We start from the raw sequence: 20,255 nt of genomic DNA, 5'->3' as shown, positions 1-20,255 counted from the left end.
AGGTTGACCTGTGGTCAGAAAAGGAAAAGAGTAGGTCGCAGTTGGCACGTCCCACAGGAAATCACTCATTCATAACCTGGATGCACAATGTTTTCTGTGTGTGTGTGTGTGTGTGTGTGGAGCCGCATCCATCAGAGCTGAAGTACATATATCAATCTTGAAATCAACCAAGAACATGAAACATTCTTCTTGGCTTATATTGTGGGCAAGACTATGTCCACTTATGCTCAGTACTCAGTGAACATTCTTATAAGGTAGTCTTTTTTTATTCTATCAGACGTGGAGCCTAAAACTGGTCTTAGTTTCAATCTTGTTGGATTGACCACAGCTCTGATTTGTGTGTGTGTGTGTGTGTTTGTGTGCGCACCTTTATCTGCTTCACATGTCTACACAATTTTGTGCACTGTATGTCTATGCATATGTTTGCACTGAGAATGCAAAAATCTTCATGAATGATATTATTTTCCAGCAAAGTTAATCACAATGACGCCAAGCTACATAGTCTGTAAGCACATAGCATAGTCCCAAGAGTTTCTCCTTTTGTCCATATTCACACAGACAGTGATATACTGAAGCAGCAAAGTGGTATTTGGACTCTTAGTCTGTAATCTCTTAGTTATGCAATGTTGGCCAGTGGGTTTTGGCACAGCAACAATATCGTGTTATTGGCGCTCCAAGTTTCCAAATACCAGAAAACAGAGGCTGCTAGAACTACCTTTGAGAAAAATAATCCCAACCGGATATTCCATTTGTTTGCCTTTGTAGTCTTTCTTGCCTCTTCAAAATGTCATATTCGTGACAAGTATCTTGTTGAGAAAATCAAATAAGCAAGCGCTTACTATCCTGTGGTGATTAAAAGATAAATCAGTAAGTAGAAGACAAAGCAGAGAAGTGGGAGCCGCCCGGTTCCTATGTCCTGAGCACCTGCTCTCACAGTGTAAAAGAGCTCTGTTTGGGAGCGTAGGTCACTTCTTGGGGAGCATTTGGATTGTTGTCAGAGGCGGGAGATCCTGGGATGGACCCACCTGATCGTAGCGAGTCCCTGAAGGGCGAGGGTGGAGTTAGGAGAGTGAGCTTGCTCTGTGCTAACTCTTCCTCTCCACCTTCCTCTTCCTCCTCCTCCTCTTGTACAGCACTGTCATAAAGAAAGCCATGAATGAGGTCGAGAGCCTCCATTTCAGAACCCTCCTCAGACAACATCTCACCCTGCAAGGGCAGAGGTAGCTGACTGACTAACGGGTTATAGGCAGGACTCACTCTGCCAGCAGTTACTATTTCTTCAAAAGCGGTAACATTAGAGCTTAGTGTATCTACCCGTCCCCCTTCTAGATGGTCAGTGGTGTGGTCCATCAGGTGAGCAGGTGAATAAAAGGCTGGTTCCCTTCCGTCCTGGGCTGTTCTGTTTAGGTTCTGTGGGCAGCGGCCTCCTTCGTCGTCCTCCTCATTGAGGTTGTAGAGAGCCTTGTCGTCAGGTTGCGAGCCATTGCGGTCTGTGTTGAGGCCAGGGTGGTACTCGGGGTGGGGGGCTTGCGAGGCATTAGTTAGGGGTCGTATGACCGCCGTCTGACTCTGGCCGACTGCTTGCCTCCTCACATGCACAGACAGTCTGTGGAACACACTCGACCCCCTCCCCTGGGGCCGGGCACCTGATTCAGACCATGACACAGACTTTCCATTAGGACTATGAACGAGACAGAGACCCAACGTTATTCCCATGGGGATGCGGCCAAAGAGCAACACAGACACACAGAACAACATGACAACATCATCAGTACATTGTCATGACATCTCAAAACATCATTCCTTAAATCATCTCTGAAATCATCTCTAAGGGTTAGTCATTTGCAGATCATTATTATTTAAAAACTGCATTCAAAAGAACTGGGTTAGAACATGCTCATCACTAGCTTCATAATGACTGGTTCAGATAGCATTATGAAAGTCAGATGGCTGATTGTCTGCCATCTCTTCCCTGCACTGCTCTGTTTGCGCTGTGCATCATGCAGAAATGAACACAGGCCTTCATGGAATTCCCCTCAACAGTTTCAGATCCCTGTGGCACTCCCTGTCCAGGTTTAGTGCTGTGCACACAACAAGCAGCAGTCAGTGGTGTAATAGAGTTAAGCAGAACAGGCAAGGGACAGAGAAGCCTCAGAGCTGAAAGCTGCACTTCTGTTAGAGTAAGCAGGGCACAGACTGAAGAAGTAACGTTCCTAATAACTGGGTTAATTTTTTTTTTTCTCAGTGAAGAAGACGGAGGACGGGGTGGGGGTGGGGGTGGGGGTTTGAGAAGTGGGTTAATATCGGGGAGGGGGACTGTGCGAGCGGGTGGTTTGATGAAAATTAGGTTTCAGAGGAGAACTCAGGACAGACAGAGGACAGCTATGCGGTGCCTGGCACTAACAAAACGCTACATACATACTCCAGTTTGCAGCAGGAAGAAAGACATGGCAGAGCTAACATCAGAGAGAAGACTGAAATACACACACATGCTAGAGAGAATACTAGCAAAGCTACCTACGTGATCCGACGTGTTGATATGCTACTTAGAAAAATCTTAGTTATTTTCAGTGGGGCAGTTTTCATGTATTAAGCTTAGCCTAGCCTAGCCTTGGACCTGTGGAATCTCCATAGAAACATACATTTAGACTAAAACAGTGACCATCAAATCTTCTGGAGAGCTACCCTCATGCAGGTTTCACCATCAACCAAAATATTAAACCCCTGATCTAGCTATTCAAGCATGCTCTAAGACAGTACTTAGCTGGATCAGGTATGGTCGATTAGGTTAAGGCAGTGGTTCCCAACCCTGGTTTTGGAGTGCTTCCTGCCCTGCATATTTTAGTGTTTTCTCTGCTCCCAACACACCTGATCCAATTAATCATCTCATGAATGACCCCTGAGCTGAAATAAGTATGTTACAGCCCAAAAACGGTAAAATGTGCTAGACTAGGGGTAATCCAGGACCAGGGTTGGGAACCTGCAAGAAGGTAGTTCTCCAGGAGAGGGTGTGAAAAGAAAGACAAAGCTATACAGGGCGGTAGATGTCCAGAGCAGAACTGGTGACTGCCAGACTAGGGGTGGGGAATATGGTGATATTGTTATTGTGATAAATTACACAATATGTTTCTCTGAGCATTACATATTATACTGAATATCCTTAGTGCATGAATGACACTGACCAACAGCAGGTTCATTATAAAGAGAGCATATGTAGAAATGGTTAATTGGATTTTGTGTAATGAAGTATTGAATACAAATTATTTTATAGTGAGTTCATTCAATATTTTTTAAACCTAGCACCCCTGGTGGCCTTTTTGTGTGTTCTAACTTATTAAACCTCAGAAAACTGTGAAGCATATTGGGTATCCAGAAGATGTCCTAAAGTACTGTGATTTTACATTTTTGACATATTGCCCAACCCTAAAATAGACTAGGACTAGGCTTAATCTGTGACAAGAACACTGGCCCATTATGCTTCGTAGCTGTTTGTGCTTTTACATTTAGAAAGTAAGTAATGTGTTTGTTTTTGTTTCAAACCACAGTAACTCAATCTTGTGATAGGCTGCATAACTCACTTAGTGCTGCTGGTGGCGTTGTTCTTCTTCCTGCGGAACATATTGAGGAAGCTGTTGCTCTGGCAGGCCGCAGCAGCTGCCTTGCCATCACCCACGTGCATGCGCACCACGTCTGATGTTGTGAAAGCGCTGCGCACGTTGCGCTCTGGCTTGGCAATGATGATGTACATCTTGGGCGTGAACATGCATCCTAGGGCCACGGTTACGCTCAGGCTGACCGAGAAGGAGGTGGTGATAATCTTGTAGTTGGAGCCGAAGTAGATGGGCACGAAGGCCAGCCAGATGATGCAAGTGGTGTACATGGTGAAGGCAATGTACTTGGCCTCGTTGAAGTTGGCTGGCACATTGCGCGTCTTGAAGGCGTAGTAGGTGCAGCTCATGATGAGCAAGCCATTGTAGCCCAGTGGTGCCACCATGCCTAGGTTACTGGTGTTACAGATGAGGTAGACCTCACGGATGCTGGGGTAGCTCTTGATGGGCTCGGGAGGTTCCAGCACAATCAGTGTAATCTCCAGGGTCAGCTGCAGACTGATGAGGATGAAGGCGATGACCACCTGCGCCCAGGCACTCATGAAGCGTGGTTTGCGCGTGCAGATTTTTTTCTTGCTGCCGGCAAGGATGCGGGCAATGCGGTTAGTTTTGGTGACCAGGGCCGAGTAGCACATGGCTGACGAGAGGCCCACCAGAAGGCGCTGCAAGTAGCAGGAGATCACTGTGGGTCGGGCAATGAGGGTGAAAGGGCAGATGTAGCCCAGGAAGATGCCCGCCAAGATGATGTAGCAGAGTTCGCGGCTCGATGACTTGACAACTGGAGTGTCCCGGTACTGGATGAAGATGAAGGTGACAAACAGTGTCACTAGGATGCCGAGGCAGGAAAACACAACAGCAACGATAGATTCCACACTGCTCCACTCCAGGTATTTAAGAGGAAGAGGCTGACACCCTGAGAAAGACAGAAAGAGAGATGTTCACATTGCAATTCTTTTGCTTAATTCCAGCATTTTTCTAAGATCTGATCTCTCTGCCTTCAAGATTCAAATTTGTGTGAGTAAATGACCCATATCTGTCATTATTTTTCTCCTCTGCCCTGAAAGGACCCGCATGTGTGCATTTTCGGCATAAATAATGTCACATGCATGGCCCATGTGCGTCATGACAAAAACAAATGTCATATATCTGAGACAATTCAACATTGCAGTAAGGTTAAAATAAATGAAGTGCTAGAACAAACCTTCACAAGCAAGATCATCTGACTCATTTCCACAAATATTGAGCAAATCAGCTGTTTTACTGTCCCTCCACTGATTTAAAAAAAAAAATATATTATTTATTTATTTTACAAGTTACCACCGATGACATGATGACAACACTGTACGATGGGACAATGACTGCATATGCAAGTTATGTAACACATGCATATCATTATTATTATTATTATTATTATTTAGATAGGATATTTGATTTGAAAAGATGAAATTTTTGTGTTTATACACCTATGAAAACATAAGATCCGTTTCCCATTGAGTGGAAAAAAAAAATCACACGTGCATCCCTTTAATCCTGTAATGTAAACAAAATCTATGAGGGAAAATAAATGAAGGGAAAGAATAACCAGAGGAAGAGAATATCTGCGAATGAAGAGAAGACAAATATGTATGCGTGCGTGCGACAATGTGCAAGAGAGCTCATTGAAATTATAAAGATTTATGAGCATAAGTAATTCATGATTTAGTTTCATTGAGAGCCATACTGTCAAATCAGACTGCGGCTCATTTGGCAGCAGTGCATCCTCCTCACCATTCTCAATCTTTTTCCCCCTTCTCCACACTTTCATTGTCCTCTGCATACCTCTGCGCTGACCTTTTTCCCTCTGCCTTTCTTCCTTCCCCTATCTCACTGTAACAGAGGCTTCTGTATCTCAGATCGCTCTGTCTCACAGGTAATCAGAATTCCCCAGCTCACACGCCATAACTGTTGTGCCTGGCACATGGCTCCTGGGTACTAATGGGATTCCAAACTCACAGTTGCCCACTTCTCTCCACACCACTGCACCGAGCTGTCAAAACAACATGCAGCTCAGAGGAAAGAGTGAAAAAGAGAGAAAGGGAGAAAGAAAGCTGGGGAGGGAGAGAAGGTAAAGGGTAAGAAAAGGAGAGCTACACCCATAGAAAGGGTGGATGGTGGAGGGGAGAACGTTGTAGAACCAGATAACTGGAGTGTGTCTCCAATTATGGATTAAAGTCATATTTTTCAGGTTGCTGAAATGTGTTTGAATGAAGAGCTGGACAAAAATCAGCAGACAGTTCGATTGACAGATGCGTGGATGGTCAATCAACCCGATTAGTCAACAAATTACAATGGTATTCGATGAGGCAATAATAGTATAGAACTTGTGGGGCCTCACAACAGATAACATTTTTTCATTTGTTTAATTCAGTTAATTTTTATATATGCTGTGGATTGTCCTAAGTACTTGAGCCTGGTAGACTAAGGCCCCCAGGGGCAATCAGAGGCAATGGCGCCATTAGTCCTTTCAGTAATCCATCCTAGGTGATATGGCTTCTATTATTTCATTGCATTGTACCATAAGAGAAGAAATCTCTTGTCACACAGACAAACTTTTGCAAAAGCAGAACCAAAAAACGCAAGACACAGAATTTCCAACATGTGGGAGTAGAGATGACATTTCACAGTAGCACAGTGTAATGCATGAATAGTTGAAATGAATGCACCCATGTTACAAAACATCTGCATTAGCCACTTACTGAAAACATGGACAAAGACAGATGAAAGTCTCTTACCTGCTAGTTCATCATCAGGCCACCAGCCCAGATCACAGGCCTTGCAGGTGAACTCATCCTGCACATATTCATTATCTTTACAGGTAGTGCAGATCCAGCAGCAGCTCACCTCCCCTTTCCGGATCACCTACAGCCGGGAGGTCAGAGGTCATGGCCTTTTAAAACACTCATAAGCCAGTGAAAAGCTAACACAATAAAAACAAGCCTCTATTACAGAGGGATCATTGGTTAAATGGGTCAGTTGATCAGTTGAGGTTAAAACATATTTAATGCCTTTGCCTGACAGAGAAGTAATATCTCTTTCCTTCTATATATTTATACCTTTATTTCTAACATTACTGTAAAGCAATAGTTTTTAAAAAAGTGAGGGAAAAATCACATACAGTTGGTCAGCATAGGCATATTTGGTAACCATTTTTATAGATAACAGATCCTTTTGGGCTGGTCTCCCAGCCCCACAAGTCCATGCCCACAAGTTTTTGACAGTGAAACACCAATGACATTATCCACAACTAGGCTTAGTCCGCATATACCCAACTAGCACACATATTTGAGATTTGTCAATTGAGATTACTCAATATTTTGATGCAATTTAAGGGAAATGTGTGATGATTTAGACATGCAGTGTATGCTTGGTGGCTAAGAACTTCCATTACATGCTTGGTACATTGGTCTCAGTTCCTGTGCAAAACTTGAGACACCAAACATGTCTTGGTGGATTGACTACATTTGTGGTTGGTGAGGATTGTGTGCATTTAATTTTTTCCAAACTATTACTCTGAATATGGCTGTGCCAACATCTAACGCTAACCTTTGCAATATTTCTCAAAGGAAAATTTTCAAATAAAAGCTATGAGGACCAGTAAAATGCCCCACAGTGTCAGAATTTTCATGTTTTCCTGACAAAGTGGAGACAAAATGTCCGTATGAAGCGATCAAAACAGAGCACACACAAAAGGTACCTTGATCTGGCCCTTGGAGCAGGGCTCACTACAGACGGAGCGCACCATCTCACTGCGATTGGTCATGAGCTTGTAATCATCGACGCTCAGGAGACCCTCATGCCATGAGCCCACATTAATGTAGTCATAGCGACCCAGCTCCTCCACATACTGCAGATTCATAATGTCATACCTGAAGGAGAGAGAGTAAATTATTGAGAGACAGCTACACTAAGGCCAAGAGTTGTCAAAGCTCTAGGGCTTACAAGTGGCCAGGTTTACATACTCCATGTTCATATGACACCTCAAGTTCAGACAAAGTGTCCTCACTCTGCATTGGCTGTCTGGGACTTGAACCTGCGACCTACAAGAGCTGTTAGTGCCCTCACCCATAATGCTCGCACCCTTTTGAAGAAAGCGAGCAACACAGACCCCAGGGGCAGGTGTTTACACATACAGACACACACATGTATACATCCATGTGCATTATAGCAATAGCAAAGGTGACAGTAGTGTAGCCCCAACGTGTCATCTTCCATGAGTGTGAAGTCACACTGACAGGAGCTGACCATGTCTAGGAATTGGAGTGGAAACGGCTGGAGCTGCACCCTCAGACAAGCAATCTGTTCCACTCCAAACCCATTACATTCGGTTATGCACCTGTTTGTGTGTGAGGTAATGCTGATTCAAAATCAGCTAAGTGTGATGTGTACAGGCCTACCATGTGTTGTATACTCTTTTAAGTTGATGGTAACTGTTTTTTTTTATAGCAGACATACATACCAGTGACAAATTATAAACCTGAATAAATTATTAGAGAAACACATAAGTGTATGTACTGCATGATACAATTAAGCAATTAACATCCTATTATGCTCTGTCGCATAAAAACAGTGGGCAGATTTTTAATCAACATGGCCTACAAAACAAAACACCTAAGTGACTCTGCAAAAGGTTTCACTGATGAGCCATGGAGAGCGCTTCAGTCACAAAGACTGCTTAGCTGGCTAGTGTTTCAGCAAGAAATGACTGTGCTTATATCTGTGGAAAGAAAGCAGTAAAGAGAGTTGCAAATTGTGTTTGAAAGCACTCATTCATGTGATGCTCATACATTAGTGCACTATGCAAAAAATGACATGGCCATTCTTCACCATATTCTTGACATGCACTCATCCATTTAATGCTTGACCCTTACGATGTGGGGGTCCAGTGGCTCTATTATGCTGGGAGGGGGAGCATTTTGCTGCATGACTTGGGTCCATCTGAATGTGCTTGCTGCAAATACCATGAAACATTTCTGTCCTAATGGGAGTGGTCTCATCTAAGATGACTGTGTCCTCCATCCATAGGGCATTGCTATATACATGCTTTACCCTTGCTATTGCTGTACAACCCTCACTTGGTCTCTGTTCTCACCTGCCAGGAGAGTCTCCATTCTCATCGAAGTACACCTCTTCTCCAGAGACACCGGTGAAGGAAGCCTTGAGCAGATATTCCAGGAGCTTGCTGCCGTCAATAGGGTCCATGGCCTCACACAGGCCCTCATGGTTTGGACACATATCCCGGTGCATGTCATGGAGGCCATGGGCCATGGCGTAGATGGCATTGATCACAAACCCCATTTTACTATCCTGGACATAATTATCCTTCAAGCTTTCATTTCCTGTTGGAAAAGCAGTCTTAATTAGTGAGGCTCAAAACATGATTTGTTATTAGAAAACATGGCTGTGTATCCTTTTGTTTTTTAAATTTGTTTTATATACATTTTAACTCCATTTTTAAAATTCAATTTTAGATTTGTATGTTTTTTTTTTAATCTTAGCTGCAAAGACTGTACCACCATGGCTGTAAATAGAAAAACTGACCTGCTGATCACTGCTTAGACTTTTTCCTTAGTATACTTAAACATTTGCACACATGAAATCATAACACAGTGTCCAATGGCTTTGGTGGGTTTAACGGCAAGATCTCAATAATAATGAGCGTTTCCATAGTGTACATGTGTGACATTCAATACTGTGATAAAAGTCAGTGACCCCTATTTCATTTATTTATTTGCAGTGAATTTGTAGTATGTTCTTAATTTTTCATTTTTCACCTTTAGGAAAAACCATATATATATATATATATATATATATATATATGCTTATATATAAACCTTATATATATAAACCTTGTATCTCCAAAATGGTAACTTTACAGGAGAAGCAAAAAACATATTTTACTTTTAATGTAAGTCAATGGATGTCATTTTGGGTCATTCCTTTCAGGCCATGTATGACATTTACATACAATGTAATTCAAGCATGAAATTTACAAACAATGTAAAGGTTATTTTCAAATTATGTCAAAATCTGAAAAATGTCAAAAATGGAGTGTGAGGTTTTCTTTAGACAACGCCGATATATATATATATATATATACATATATCGGTTGCGTTCTTTTTAGGAGACTTTTTTTAATCTGCAGGGATATTTTTCCTCATCTCAAAAGTTCATAGAAAGTCTTGTTGCTTGGTTGATTGCATTTTCTTACAATCCAAGTTAAATAAATAAAGCCTTACTCCATATCTTAGTTCTCCAATCTCAGTGTTTTAGTGCTATTAGCCTATTTACATTTGTCAGAAACAGCTTCTTGACAGCTACACATCCTGTGTATGAGTTATCTCCTTACAGTGGAAGGATGAACAGAAATACCTGTGGATTTTAGATCTGAAGCAAGAGTGGAGCTTGATTTTCACTCAAAGATACTGTTTGTACTGTTCACCTGACAGTGACAATGTTCCAAAAACACATTGTTTTTCTCAAATTTTACATCTCTATTCACCTTTTGTGCCTTCCACCTGATGACTGCTGGGATAGGCTCCAGCTCGCCCCCACAACCCAGAAGGATAAGCGGCTTAGAAGATGTGTGTGTGTGTGTGTGTGTGTGTCTGTGTGTGTCTGTGTGTGTGTGTGTGTTTGTGGATTGGTCAACCGCAAGAGCAGTTCCACCACTGTGTCACCTCTGTCATGCAAGATAGACCCTTCCCTCCTGAGCAGCTGTAGACACCGGTTGGCATCAGTTATGCTGTATCAGTTTGAGCCAGAGCCCAATTCTGAAAGTCAGGTCAGGTTTTTCTCGACATGGCTACAAAACTGAACAAACTCTTCCCGGCATCTAGTAGTTGCTGTGCGATTTATTAGGGTATGCCATGCTACCACTAGATAGGCATTAAGGATTGTGTTGCGGGGTTGCATCATCTTGTAACGAAGGGAAGGAGCTGGAATTCTAATGAGGTGTTTCTATGCAAGAGAGTTACTCCCTCTGGCGTACACTATGAGCTTTGTCACTTTGCAAACTGTTTGCATGCACAAAAAGCTATATAACACACTACAGGAAATAATAGATCTCCTTTAAAAATGGAATAACTTGTGCTTAATAGCCATTTTGACTATACATCAATATACATGACTTTTCACAGTACTGGTGGTGAGTTATTTACTTTAGAATCAAGTGCAAATGGACAGTGTACCTTAGCCTAAAAGCCTGAGAAAATTTAAGTAGCAACCAGCCACTGGACACTTATAATGGACATTAGATATAAGCAGCTGACAGCCAGCCTGCAAAAAGCCATACAGCATTACTTGTGGGCCTCACAGCCATCCAAAGCTATAGACTTCTTGAATGAATAACAGCTCCTCACATAAGATGCTAGCATGTAAATTCTCAATGGAACAAAGCTAAAAGTGCTCCTATAATGCTGCATTTCTTTATTTCATTTACTAAAAGAAGTGAAAAAAAAAACAGCTGAATAGTGAAGTGTTCTGCCCTTGAGTTCCTTCAGTGAAGAAATCAGTCATATCACACACACACACACACACACACACACACACACACACACACACACACATACACACCAACTGAACAATCACACACATGCATACTGGAAGCTGTGAGGGGGACCTCCATGCACGCTGTGAGCACTGTGGTCATCTTCACACATTCATGCACACACACACGCGCACACACACACACACACACACACACACACACACACACACACTGAGAGAGGGGCTTTTTTCTCCATGTGCACCAGGCTTCTCTTGTGCTTTCAGTGCAAGAGTCCAACCCGCAAGCAGTACAGAGGAGTTGGACTGATATCTTCCATTGGCAGTCCTCTGCTGTTCCCATTACTGAATGACTTTGCTTGTCTTTTAAGCTAAATAGGAGTCTGTTGCACATGCCGCTTGCCAAACGAAAGTTTTATGATCAATGCTAGGCTGATGCCTTTCCAAGCGAACAAGCAAGGCAATGTGTGAACATAAATTGCAGTGTATGATGAGCAATGTAGATGACAAAGTGCTAATATAATCAGTAAAAGCTCCTCAGTCAACACCGACTGTTAGATTTTGGACTGCATTGTTCAATTGTCAGGCTTTAGCCTTAATAAATTGATTTGCATTTGTATGAATTCTTTGTCACTCCCACTGTTTTCTCACAAAGTTAACAACATGAGTTGCATGTCCTACTATCCGTCACAGCTGAAAACAGCTCTGCCAACCATAAACAGCCAAATATTCATCAACAATCCAACTCCTCGCACCAGCTCTTGCCATAGTGAGGTGCTTCTTTAGTGCTGTTATAAGTGCATCGATCACAGCATCACCAAAACATTTTCCAAACTTACCATCAGCTATATCTTTCAGAGGGAAGAAAAAGTAACAACAGAAGACATAGAGCATTTAGCAGTGTGGCTGTTTGATTACACTGTATCTAATCTGCAGTAGTTTCACTATATGAATTTGTGTCACTGTATGCATTTAGAAATCTGTTTACGTCTATCCAAGCACAAAACATGACAAACAGTAAAATCTGCCTTTGGCTATAGCAGGAGCAACATTCAATGCTTTTCAGGCACTATCCCAAATCATTGTGAATGATAGGAAATGTCATGCTTGTGCGCAAAGACAGCAGTCAATGAGGACAGGAGATAGGAAAGTACAGGGAATGGGGAGAGGTAAGGGACACAGCTTAATTTACCTATGTCACCTTTTGAACCAGTCGAGACACGGTCATTTCGTGAAGAAATGGGGAGTAAAATACATACACAGTTACCACATATAATAATCTCCATATCGCCATCATGCATGTGACATTAGGATTATCTAAGTGTTCTCATACTCCAGTACCTGAGGACCACAGCACTGCACAGTTTAGTTTAGGGGGAAATCAGGTCCACATCCTCAAATGGGTTAAGGGCCAGAGCTACTGGGGAATGTGCAGTGGAAACTTTACTAGCTGCACAGTGGAAAAAAAAACTAAATAATTTGTAATTTGTAACAGGCATTCTCCATATCTTTCCTTTATTTACTCCTCCAAACACTGCTTAGCAAATGTTACATTATCCCATTACCTTGGTCAAACTTTTTGAATGCTCTTTGAATTTGAAACTCCAGATATTCAAAAGCAAGACCTGATATTTTGATAGAGGAAATCTAAAATGTCACCCACCTGAATTTTAAAGAATATATAAAACCTTTTTGAAAAGGGTTCTCTGAAGAAAGGGTTCTTCTTATACAATATTGACATCATAACAATAGAAGAACACTTTTTGGTGCTATATAGAACCCTTTTCAAAAAGGATCTATATAGAACTATCTATAGCACAATCTCCATCCATCTACTTAAGAACCATTTTACGATGCAAAGAACCCTTTAATCATGCAAAGGGTTCTTTCAGTGTTCATGGTTCTATATAGAACTATTTTCTTTTCATACAGAACCCTTGAAGAACCATCTTTTTCTAGTGTGTAGGTTGTGTGCAAGGCAAAGGAAACTAAACTGTTTCTTACTTACAGTTAAATAACAATCACAGTGTAGGCAGTCTAAGAGTAAGAGTCATGTGTGCTATGATGTGCTGACAGAGCAAATATCCTCTGAATTGCAGTATAATCTGCAATGTGAAATGCAGGAATAAACATGTCTTTGCTAATGCATCTTTGTGTCTTCACTGAGGTGTGTTTGAGTGTGGGACACTCTGACTCTAATGGTACTCTGATTATTATGGCATAACACAACTGATGCTCTGATGTCTTGGATCATTGCTCACATGTAGCAATAACTTTTACCTTTGTCTATGCACAGCCTGACAACATTTCCAACCAGAGACTGAGCTCATCACTTATGCCAGGCTTCAAACTGTAGGTTGAGACCCACTGGTGGGCTGCAATGTAGCAATGTCGTAATATAGCTGAATCAAGGCATTTTTTTGTTGTGTGTGTTGATTTAAAGAACAGTATATTAAAAAATAATATTTATGTTTATGTGCTATATCACCTCATCAAATATTTGGAGGGTCTTAGGAGAAACACTACCTCTTTGGGTCCTTACATGAAAAACCCCTGATTTGGACACAACAGAATTATTGAAAATAATTGTCCAACGGTAAGTGGTGAAAAATTGTATTACAGCAAATTTCACATATCCCAGCCTTGTATGACGATATACCTCTCAAATTGTGGGAAAAAAAACTATTTATATGGGTAAACAATATGAGTTGACACCTATGTGATAAGCTCCTTGTTTGTGTGGTAATAGTAGTACTCCAACTTTTTGCTTATACATATTGTGGTGACAACCAGCTAACACAGCTGACACTGTACAACAACTTACCAATGTTTAAAATTGCTATAAAACTTTTTAAATTAGAAAACAGAAAAGACAAAAATGAAAAAGAGGACATTTTCACCTAAAATGCTTATGCAATGGAAATGAAGGCAGTATGGATTACACTTAAGCTTTACATATGCTACATTTTTGTGGTACTATTGGCACGTCTAGTGCGAATTTGGTGTGAACCCCCCTAAAACAGTTGATGTTTTCAGTGTTTTCCCAAGGAAAACTCCAAACAGTACAATGCTAAGGCCCTGCGGGACTAGAGTTTGAGAATCCAGTTTGTCTGTCCTTTGCTATCTGAACATGTTAGCCAGCTAGTTCAGGCCTATTTGTTAAAGTCATTCACATCCACGCACAATACTGTTATCTTAATGGGAGTCTTATATGTGTTTGAATGTTTAATGTTAAGTGATAATTAGTCAAAAAATGTACATTGACAAAATGTCACACTCCATATCATAAGGCTTTGGCTAGTATTCTGAGGACAAATCAACATCCTTTCACACACATGTGTGATGCAGTAGCATGTTGGTATAGTAGCATGTAGGCATGCAGTTAGCATGTTGGTTGGCTAATCGGTAGTCATAAGTTGTGCATTAAAAAAGTCATCAAATGAATGAAAGAATGAATAGAGAATTAAAATTCTTCAGTGTGTGTCATTGCAAGTATAAGAGCAACATAGTTGTTCATATTTAGTCACTGTGTTGTGCACTTTGCTTTGTTTGTTTGTTTACCTGTGCAGATTTTTTGGTAGTTCAGGTTCTCCTGAGGGTGCCCTGGTATTCGGCATTGGAAGCGGTACTGCCAGAACTCAGCAAACCATGGGTTCCTGGTGTTGGTGTCCAAGCGCAGCTTTAGAAAATAGTCATTAAATGACTTCACTTCCTCTGTCTGCAGCTTCATAGTGATCCCTCCATCTGCTTCCTGCTCATATCCCTCCACCACCTCATCACGATCTGCCCATCCATCACTGAGAGTAAGCAAGAGAGAGAGAGACAGAGGAGGAAAGATTAAACTCCAATGTTTGCTTCTGCTTCACTGAAAGTCAATATGAGATCAGAATAGACTTCTTTTTATCTTGGCCCTGGTCATATTAAGAATAATTAAATGTATTTTGTAATTTGAAAGACTAAATTCTTGTTTTCTTGTAATCTTTGATTAAAGTGTACTGATGTGGCAGTGTTAAAAACATATTTTAAATACATTATTGTGTAGCATTATGAAGGGGAAAAATACAATTTTACATTTTGGTATATTTTGATATATTTGGTATATTTTATTTGAATAGCCCACTGGAAATGCTTTAGATATCCTTATCTTGCATTTGACCTACATTCTGCTAATTATCTATTAAATATATGTATAATTTTACCTTAAACCTAAGCCCTGATCTAACCCTAACCTCACCCCAAAATCTAAACCTAACCTTTACTCTCTGGTCCTAAGCCTAACCCTGGTACTAATCCTAAATATAACCCTAACACTGTCTTTCAACACATAGTTAGGTAATAAAATCTACAGATACTCCAACAGGGGCTATCCAACTAAAGTGAGACCAAAAATATTAACCAATAAAATCACATTTCACCTGCCCCTCTCATCACCCCCAATTATCATTGAGAAAACAGAAAACAGCTGGCTCAGCTGCTCAGATCCCAGTAGGAACTCAGACCCTCCCTAATAATTTTTGGTTGGGATAGTGTAGTGGTTAACACCTCTGCCTTCTATACTGTACACTGGGGTTCAATCCCCACCTGGGCAAACACCCTACACTATACCAATAAGAGTCCTTGGGCAAGACTCCTAACACCGCCTTGGCCTACCTATGTAAAATGATCAAAGTCAAAGATGTAAGTCGCTCTGGAGAAGAGCGTCAGCCAAATGCCATAAATGTAAATGTAATTTTGGAAATTTGGTCCAAAAATCTGAAACACACTGTTGTCACAATGTTGAAGAAATAACAAAAATGCTATGCTATTCATAGGTCACTCTTCAAATTGAAGCAAATTTGTGAAACTGACCATGTTAACACCTTTGTACAAAAGTTTTTTTAGTCTTTTTCTTTCCAGTGAAACGTGTGTTCAGTTGATTCTCTGGTGGATTTAATCTACTGATCAGAAACTTTTGTGAACTTCAGGAGTCCATGCCAGCTTGAGTGTACACTGTCATTAATGAAAAAGGGGGGACGTTTTCAAAGACATTTTGAAATTCATGTAAACATTTAAAGATTCTACTCGTCACTCAAATTGTTATGTCAACAATCAATAAAATTTGTAATGAAAAACATTTTACTAAATTAAAAAGAAAAATATGTTTGGATTTCCCATTCTTGTTGGCTTTAGGTTCTTGCCTGGCTGCAAGTATAAAACAGACACTGGCAGCAGTACAAGTATGGAAATAACAGTCTTGCTAGTGACACTTTATTTCAGTTTACCCACCATATATAACTTTCTTGCCTATCAATTATAAGCCACTTGTTCTACAGGCTTTATCATTTAAAGTGCATGGCAAAGGCCTTTTGCGAGTGGAGGCAGGAGAGACAGAATACATAAGTGCTTTTTTCCACATGGCACGTTTGCAGTGACTCAATTGTTTGAAGAGTTTCTGTCTTCATGCATAAGTGTGTGTGCATGTGTGTGCATGCATGTGTTTATAATAATAATGTAAGCCAATATGTTTTTTTTGAAAAAGACACTCAAATACTGTATAATACCACTGCTTGAAAAAAGAGGAATTCCACAGACTTTTCAAAATTTCAGTGGTTGAGATGTAAACAAAGTCATTCAGAGCGGGTTGATGTGAAATGGTTCATTGTAGTGAAACTTAACTGACTAAGATTTCTTTGCAGTGGTAGTGATAGGAACCAGGGGTCACAATGCCTATGCAATTTTAGCCATTTTATTTGCTATCCAAAATAACCAGTGAACCTGCATGTGTCTTCTTGATAATGATAAAATAGTCTGTAAAAAAGTAAGTTGTCTTTGGGGACTAAGTTGTCATAGAACACCCAACATGTACCTCTACGCAATGAATTTTAAAAATACATCTTAGGCCAAAACCTCATCTCAAAACTGTCACAGAACAATGCGTCAGGCTTCAGGCAACTTATTCATAACCATTTCACAATAAAAAAAAAATCTGCAAGATTGCTTTTAGAGTCTCTAAATGCTTCAGATGTCTGATTCCCATCACCATTGTTGTGACAGATTCTGCCTGATTAAATAGGGGGCATATGTTAGCTTATTTTCATTTTTGAGTTCTTATTTTTTGCATTATCTGCTTCACTTGACCATTTGTCAGAAATTAACAGAATTACCAATATACTCAATAATCTCAAAGGTACCATTTTAATTGAGCTTGTTTAAATGCTTTTATGCATCAAGCTCGTCTATTACTTTATCTGTTTGAGATGACTTTCGTACTGTATCGTATATACTGTCTTGGCTTCCTTGTACATTTGATTTCATCCATGTTTCTGGGACTTTCCCTCTAAGCCCTGCTTTGAATGAGATACATGTGAGCCACATCATTCTCTCTCACTTATGCAGACACATACAAAGAGCACACTGATGACATTACACAAACTGAAGTGGCCTTAAGTCCCCTGTTTCTCTGGATGGCTGTCTGAAGTCTCTCTCCTCAGCATGCCTTACAAAATCACCTCCAACGGCTTTAACCTAAAACACATCCCCCGAAACCAGCACGGCTCTCAATAGCGGAGCATAAAATGGCAGAGATTAGAAGAAGTGTGCCTCGTCAGAGTGTTTCATTACCGCAATGAATAATGGATGAAGAGAGGGCCCAGGTAGAGCTTTGCTGGCAAAGCCGCACATGAAGTATACAGCCGTGGCTCCGTAGTAGCTCTGAGACAGAGCTGAGAGGTGGGTTTAAAGCAGATCAGAGGCACAGACCTGCTGGCGCTCAGATTTACACAAGTGGTAGTTCAGCTGAAAATCAGATTTTGTAGTCAATCAGTCAAGACGTGGCTGATGTCCAAAGTTTGCGTCTTTAGTTTTACTCTGGAGCTATGACACTAAAGAAGCTAACAAATTAGCACCATGTCAAATTAGCACCATCCAAACTGCATGGCTAAATCATCATACACTTGCCTCAAACTGTGTTTATAAATAGACTTATATGATGCTAATTGGTGAGGCACAAGCTTCCATTACCTGTTAGCTACGTTAGTCTAAAAAAGCTAAAAAATCTTTGACTATCTTAGCTAACTGACTACACTCTTAGTAATGAGAAACTGTATACATTTGATTTTTAACTAAACTGCTCTCTAACATCTTTACATTAAAGTATGCGAGGTCAGTATTTTTTTCTAGGTTGTATAATTACATTCATTATGCTAATTGCAACCCTCAAACCAACATGGTGAGCTATAAACAATGCAAAGGGCAAGGATTCACAATAACACACGAGTGCAAACAGGGTGTGCTTGTTGTAATTAGGCTGGAGTATAATTCTGAGTTAACAAGATAAGGATCTTGCTTTTGTCTAAGTGAAGCAAAAGGATTGTTTTCAAATTCAGAATCACATTCAGGTGTGCCCTGAAGGCAGGAGTCTAAAAAGTGAAAAGTCAACATGCCTTGGCTCATAGTGCTGATATAAATCAACTACTGACATCAAGATCGTCACTGGTGTACACTGAAAGATGTGTTTTTTGACTTTACTTAATTAAATGTACTCCACATAAATAAAATACAATTACATCAATAAAAAAAAAAACTTTATTTCAATGTGCATGATGTAATGTGATTTTTTTAACAGTTCTATAATGTTAAATATTGTCCAGATCTAAATATTTCACACTTAATTTTTACAGTAAGATACTGTATTCATCATTTTACTATTTATAATCATAAGATATTGTGTGTAGTAACACCAAATTACTGTGAAGGTTGAACTGTACCACATAACATTATGGGATATGACAGAAACTTAAACGTTAAAAAGGTTTACTTTTCTTTCTGACAATTCAGGTTTGAGTGTAAGGTTGGATGGTTGTTGTTGAAATGTCTGTAAAATGTATATTTGCCTTTTATACTTTTATACTTTGTAATACTCTGTGCATATACGATGCAAAAACGGGGAATAAATATATTAGTTGATATTGTTTTTGTTATTAATTGATATTTATTGGTCTGGTAAAAAACTTTAAGTTAAAATTTCTAGTAAATTGACTAATTAATGGTTACTGAGTGGCATTACTTCAACAGTCGTTACGTAAAAATACAGAAGATAACTATATTAGAATTCAGCTACTTCACAGTAATACTGTGGTCTAGGTGACTGTGAAGTCACAGTATACAATTACTAATTTATTGTTATTTGCTGTTAATATGGCACAGAAAATTGCATTGAAAGTAATGCAACTAGAAGACAGTAATATACTATAATTTTACAGTGAATGTTTTTTACAGTGATATTGGTACAGTCATCCTGAAATGTCCACACAATGTAAAGCACAGCTGTCCTTATTAAATGGTGCCCAAAATTAAAATCTAAAACTAATTTTAAGGGTTTGTTTATGATATTATTGATTTAAACATGTTTTTCACATTGATGTTGTAGTACACTGTGCTCACTCTATCCCCCTTTCCTCTCTCTCTCCTTACTCACCTTCCCTCATTCTCCTCTCATGACACACTCTTCCCCTGGCCATCCTCTCCTGCCCTCTCTCTTCTTTCTTCCAGCTCTCTCCTGCTCTCCTGATCCAAAGCATTGCGCCTATGTGCTGGGTGCAGTTGGATGTGGCCTGCTCCTCTCTGCAGGCTTAGGCTGAGGGCCATTAAAGCTTATCCAGAGGCCTTTACTAATTCATGGTGCTCCAGTTAGCAGCAGCCTGGCACTGTCTTCCACAAGCTGCCTCTATCATGCCTGGTCTCTCTCTCTCTCTCTCTCTCTCTCTCTCGTTCACTGTGCTCCAGCTTTCATCTGTCTATCTCCAACCCAGGCCCTCCATCACTTGTGCATCGCAAGCCTTTCTGCACGTGTCTCTTCCCTTTCATCTACCCATCCATACATCTGTCTGTCCATTCATCCATTCATTTGTAGATGTATCCATTAAACCATCCACCATCCATCCAGCCAGTTCCCATGAGAACATAACCAATGCAAGCAAACATTGATTGTTAAGCATGATGAAGCTTTTACAATTGCTTTTAAACTCAAGTGCTTAACCCTTAAAGCAAATTCCACTTATATTTATGCATAATTAAATAGTTATAATGTAAACAAAGTCATTCAGAGTGATTTGATTTCAAATGTGC

At 40.3% G+C, this 20,255-nt stretch overlaps 1 protein-coding gene across 3 annotated transcripts in view; it reads right to left on the bottom strand.

The window, feature by feature from the left end:
* Positions 1 to 334: 334 nt before the first annotated feature.
* Positions 335 to 20,255, bottom strand: part of grm1a (glutamate receptor, metabotropic 1a) — a 43,058-nt gene continuing 23,137 nt past the window's right edge. Inside the window, exons 4-10 of one of the 3 annotated variants that reach the window (XM_017712987.2) lie at positions 14,712 to 14,947; positions 12,343 to 12,351; positions 8,737 to 8,983; positions 7,342 to 7,513; positions 6,380 to 6,506; positions 3,579 to 4,521; positions 335 to 1,681 (exon numbers count right to left, since the gene is read on the bottom strand). In XM_017712987.2, the coding sequence (XP_017568476.1) occupies positions 931 to 1,681; positions 3,579 to 4,521; positions 6,380 to 6,506; positions 7,342 to 7,513; positions 8,737 to 8,983; positions 12,343 to 12,351; positions 14,712 to 14,947 (2,485 nt within the window). In that variant the 3' untranslated portion in view covers positions 335 to 930. The remainder of the gene's footprint in view (positions 1,682 to 3,578; positions 4,522 to 6,379; positions 6,507 to 7,341; positions 7,514 to 8,736; positions 8,984 to 12,342; positions 12,352 to 14,711; positions 14,948 to 20,255) is intronic. The other 2 variants (XM_017712990.2, XM_017712988.2) reach the window with 2 other exon arrangements.

Source organism: Pygocentrus nattereri, chromosome 4 (genome assembly GCF_015220715.1).
Source record: "Pygocentrus nattereri isolate fPygNat1 chromosome 4, fPygNat1.pri, whole genome shotgun sequence".
Lineage (NCBI taxonomy): Eukaryota > Metazoa > Chordata > Actinopteri > Characiformes > Serrasalmidae > Pygocentrus > Pygocentrus nattereri.
Note: the sequence above shows the minus strand (reverse complement) of the source record. Positions and strands in the feature narration are given on the sequence as shown.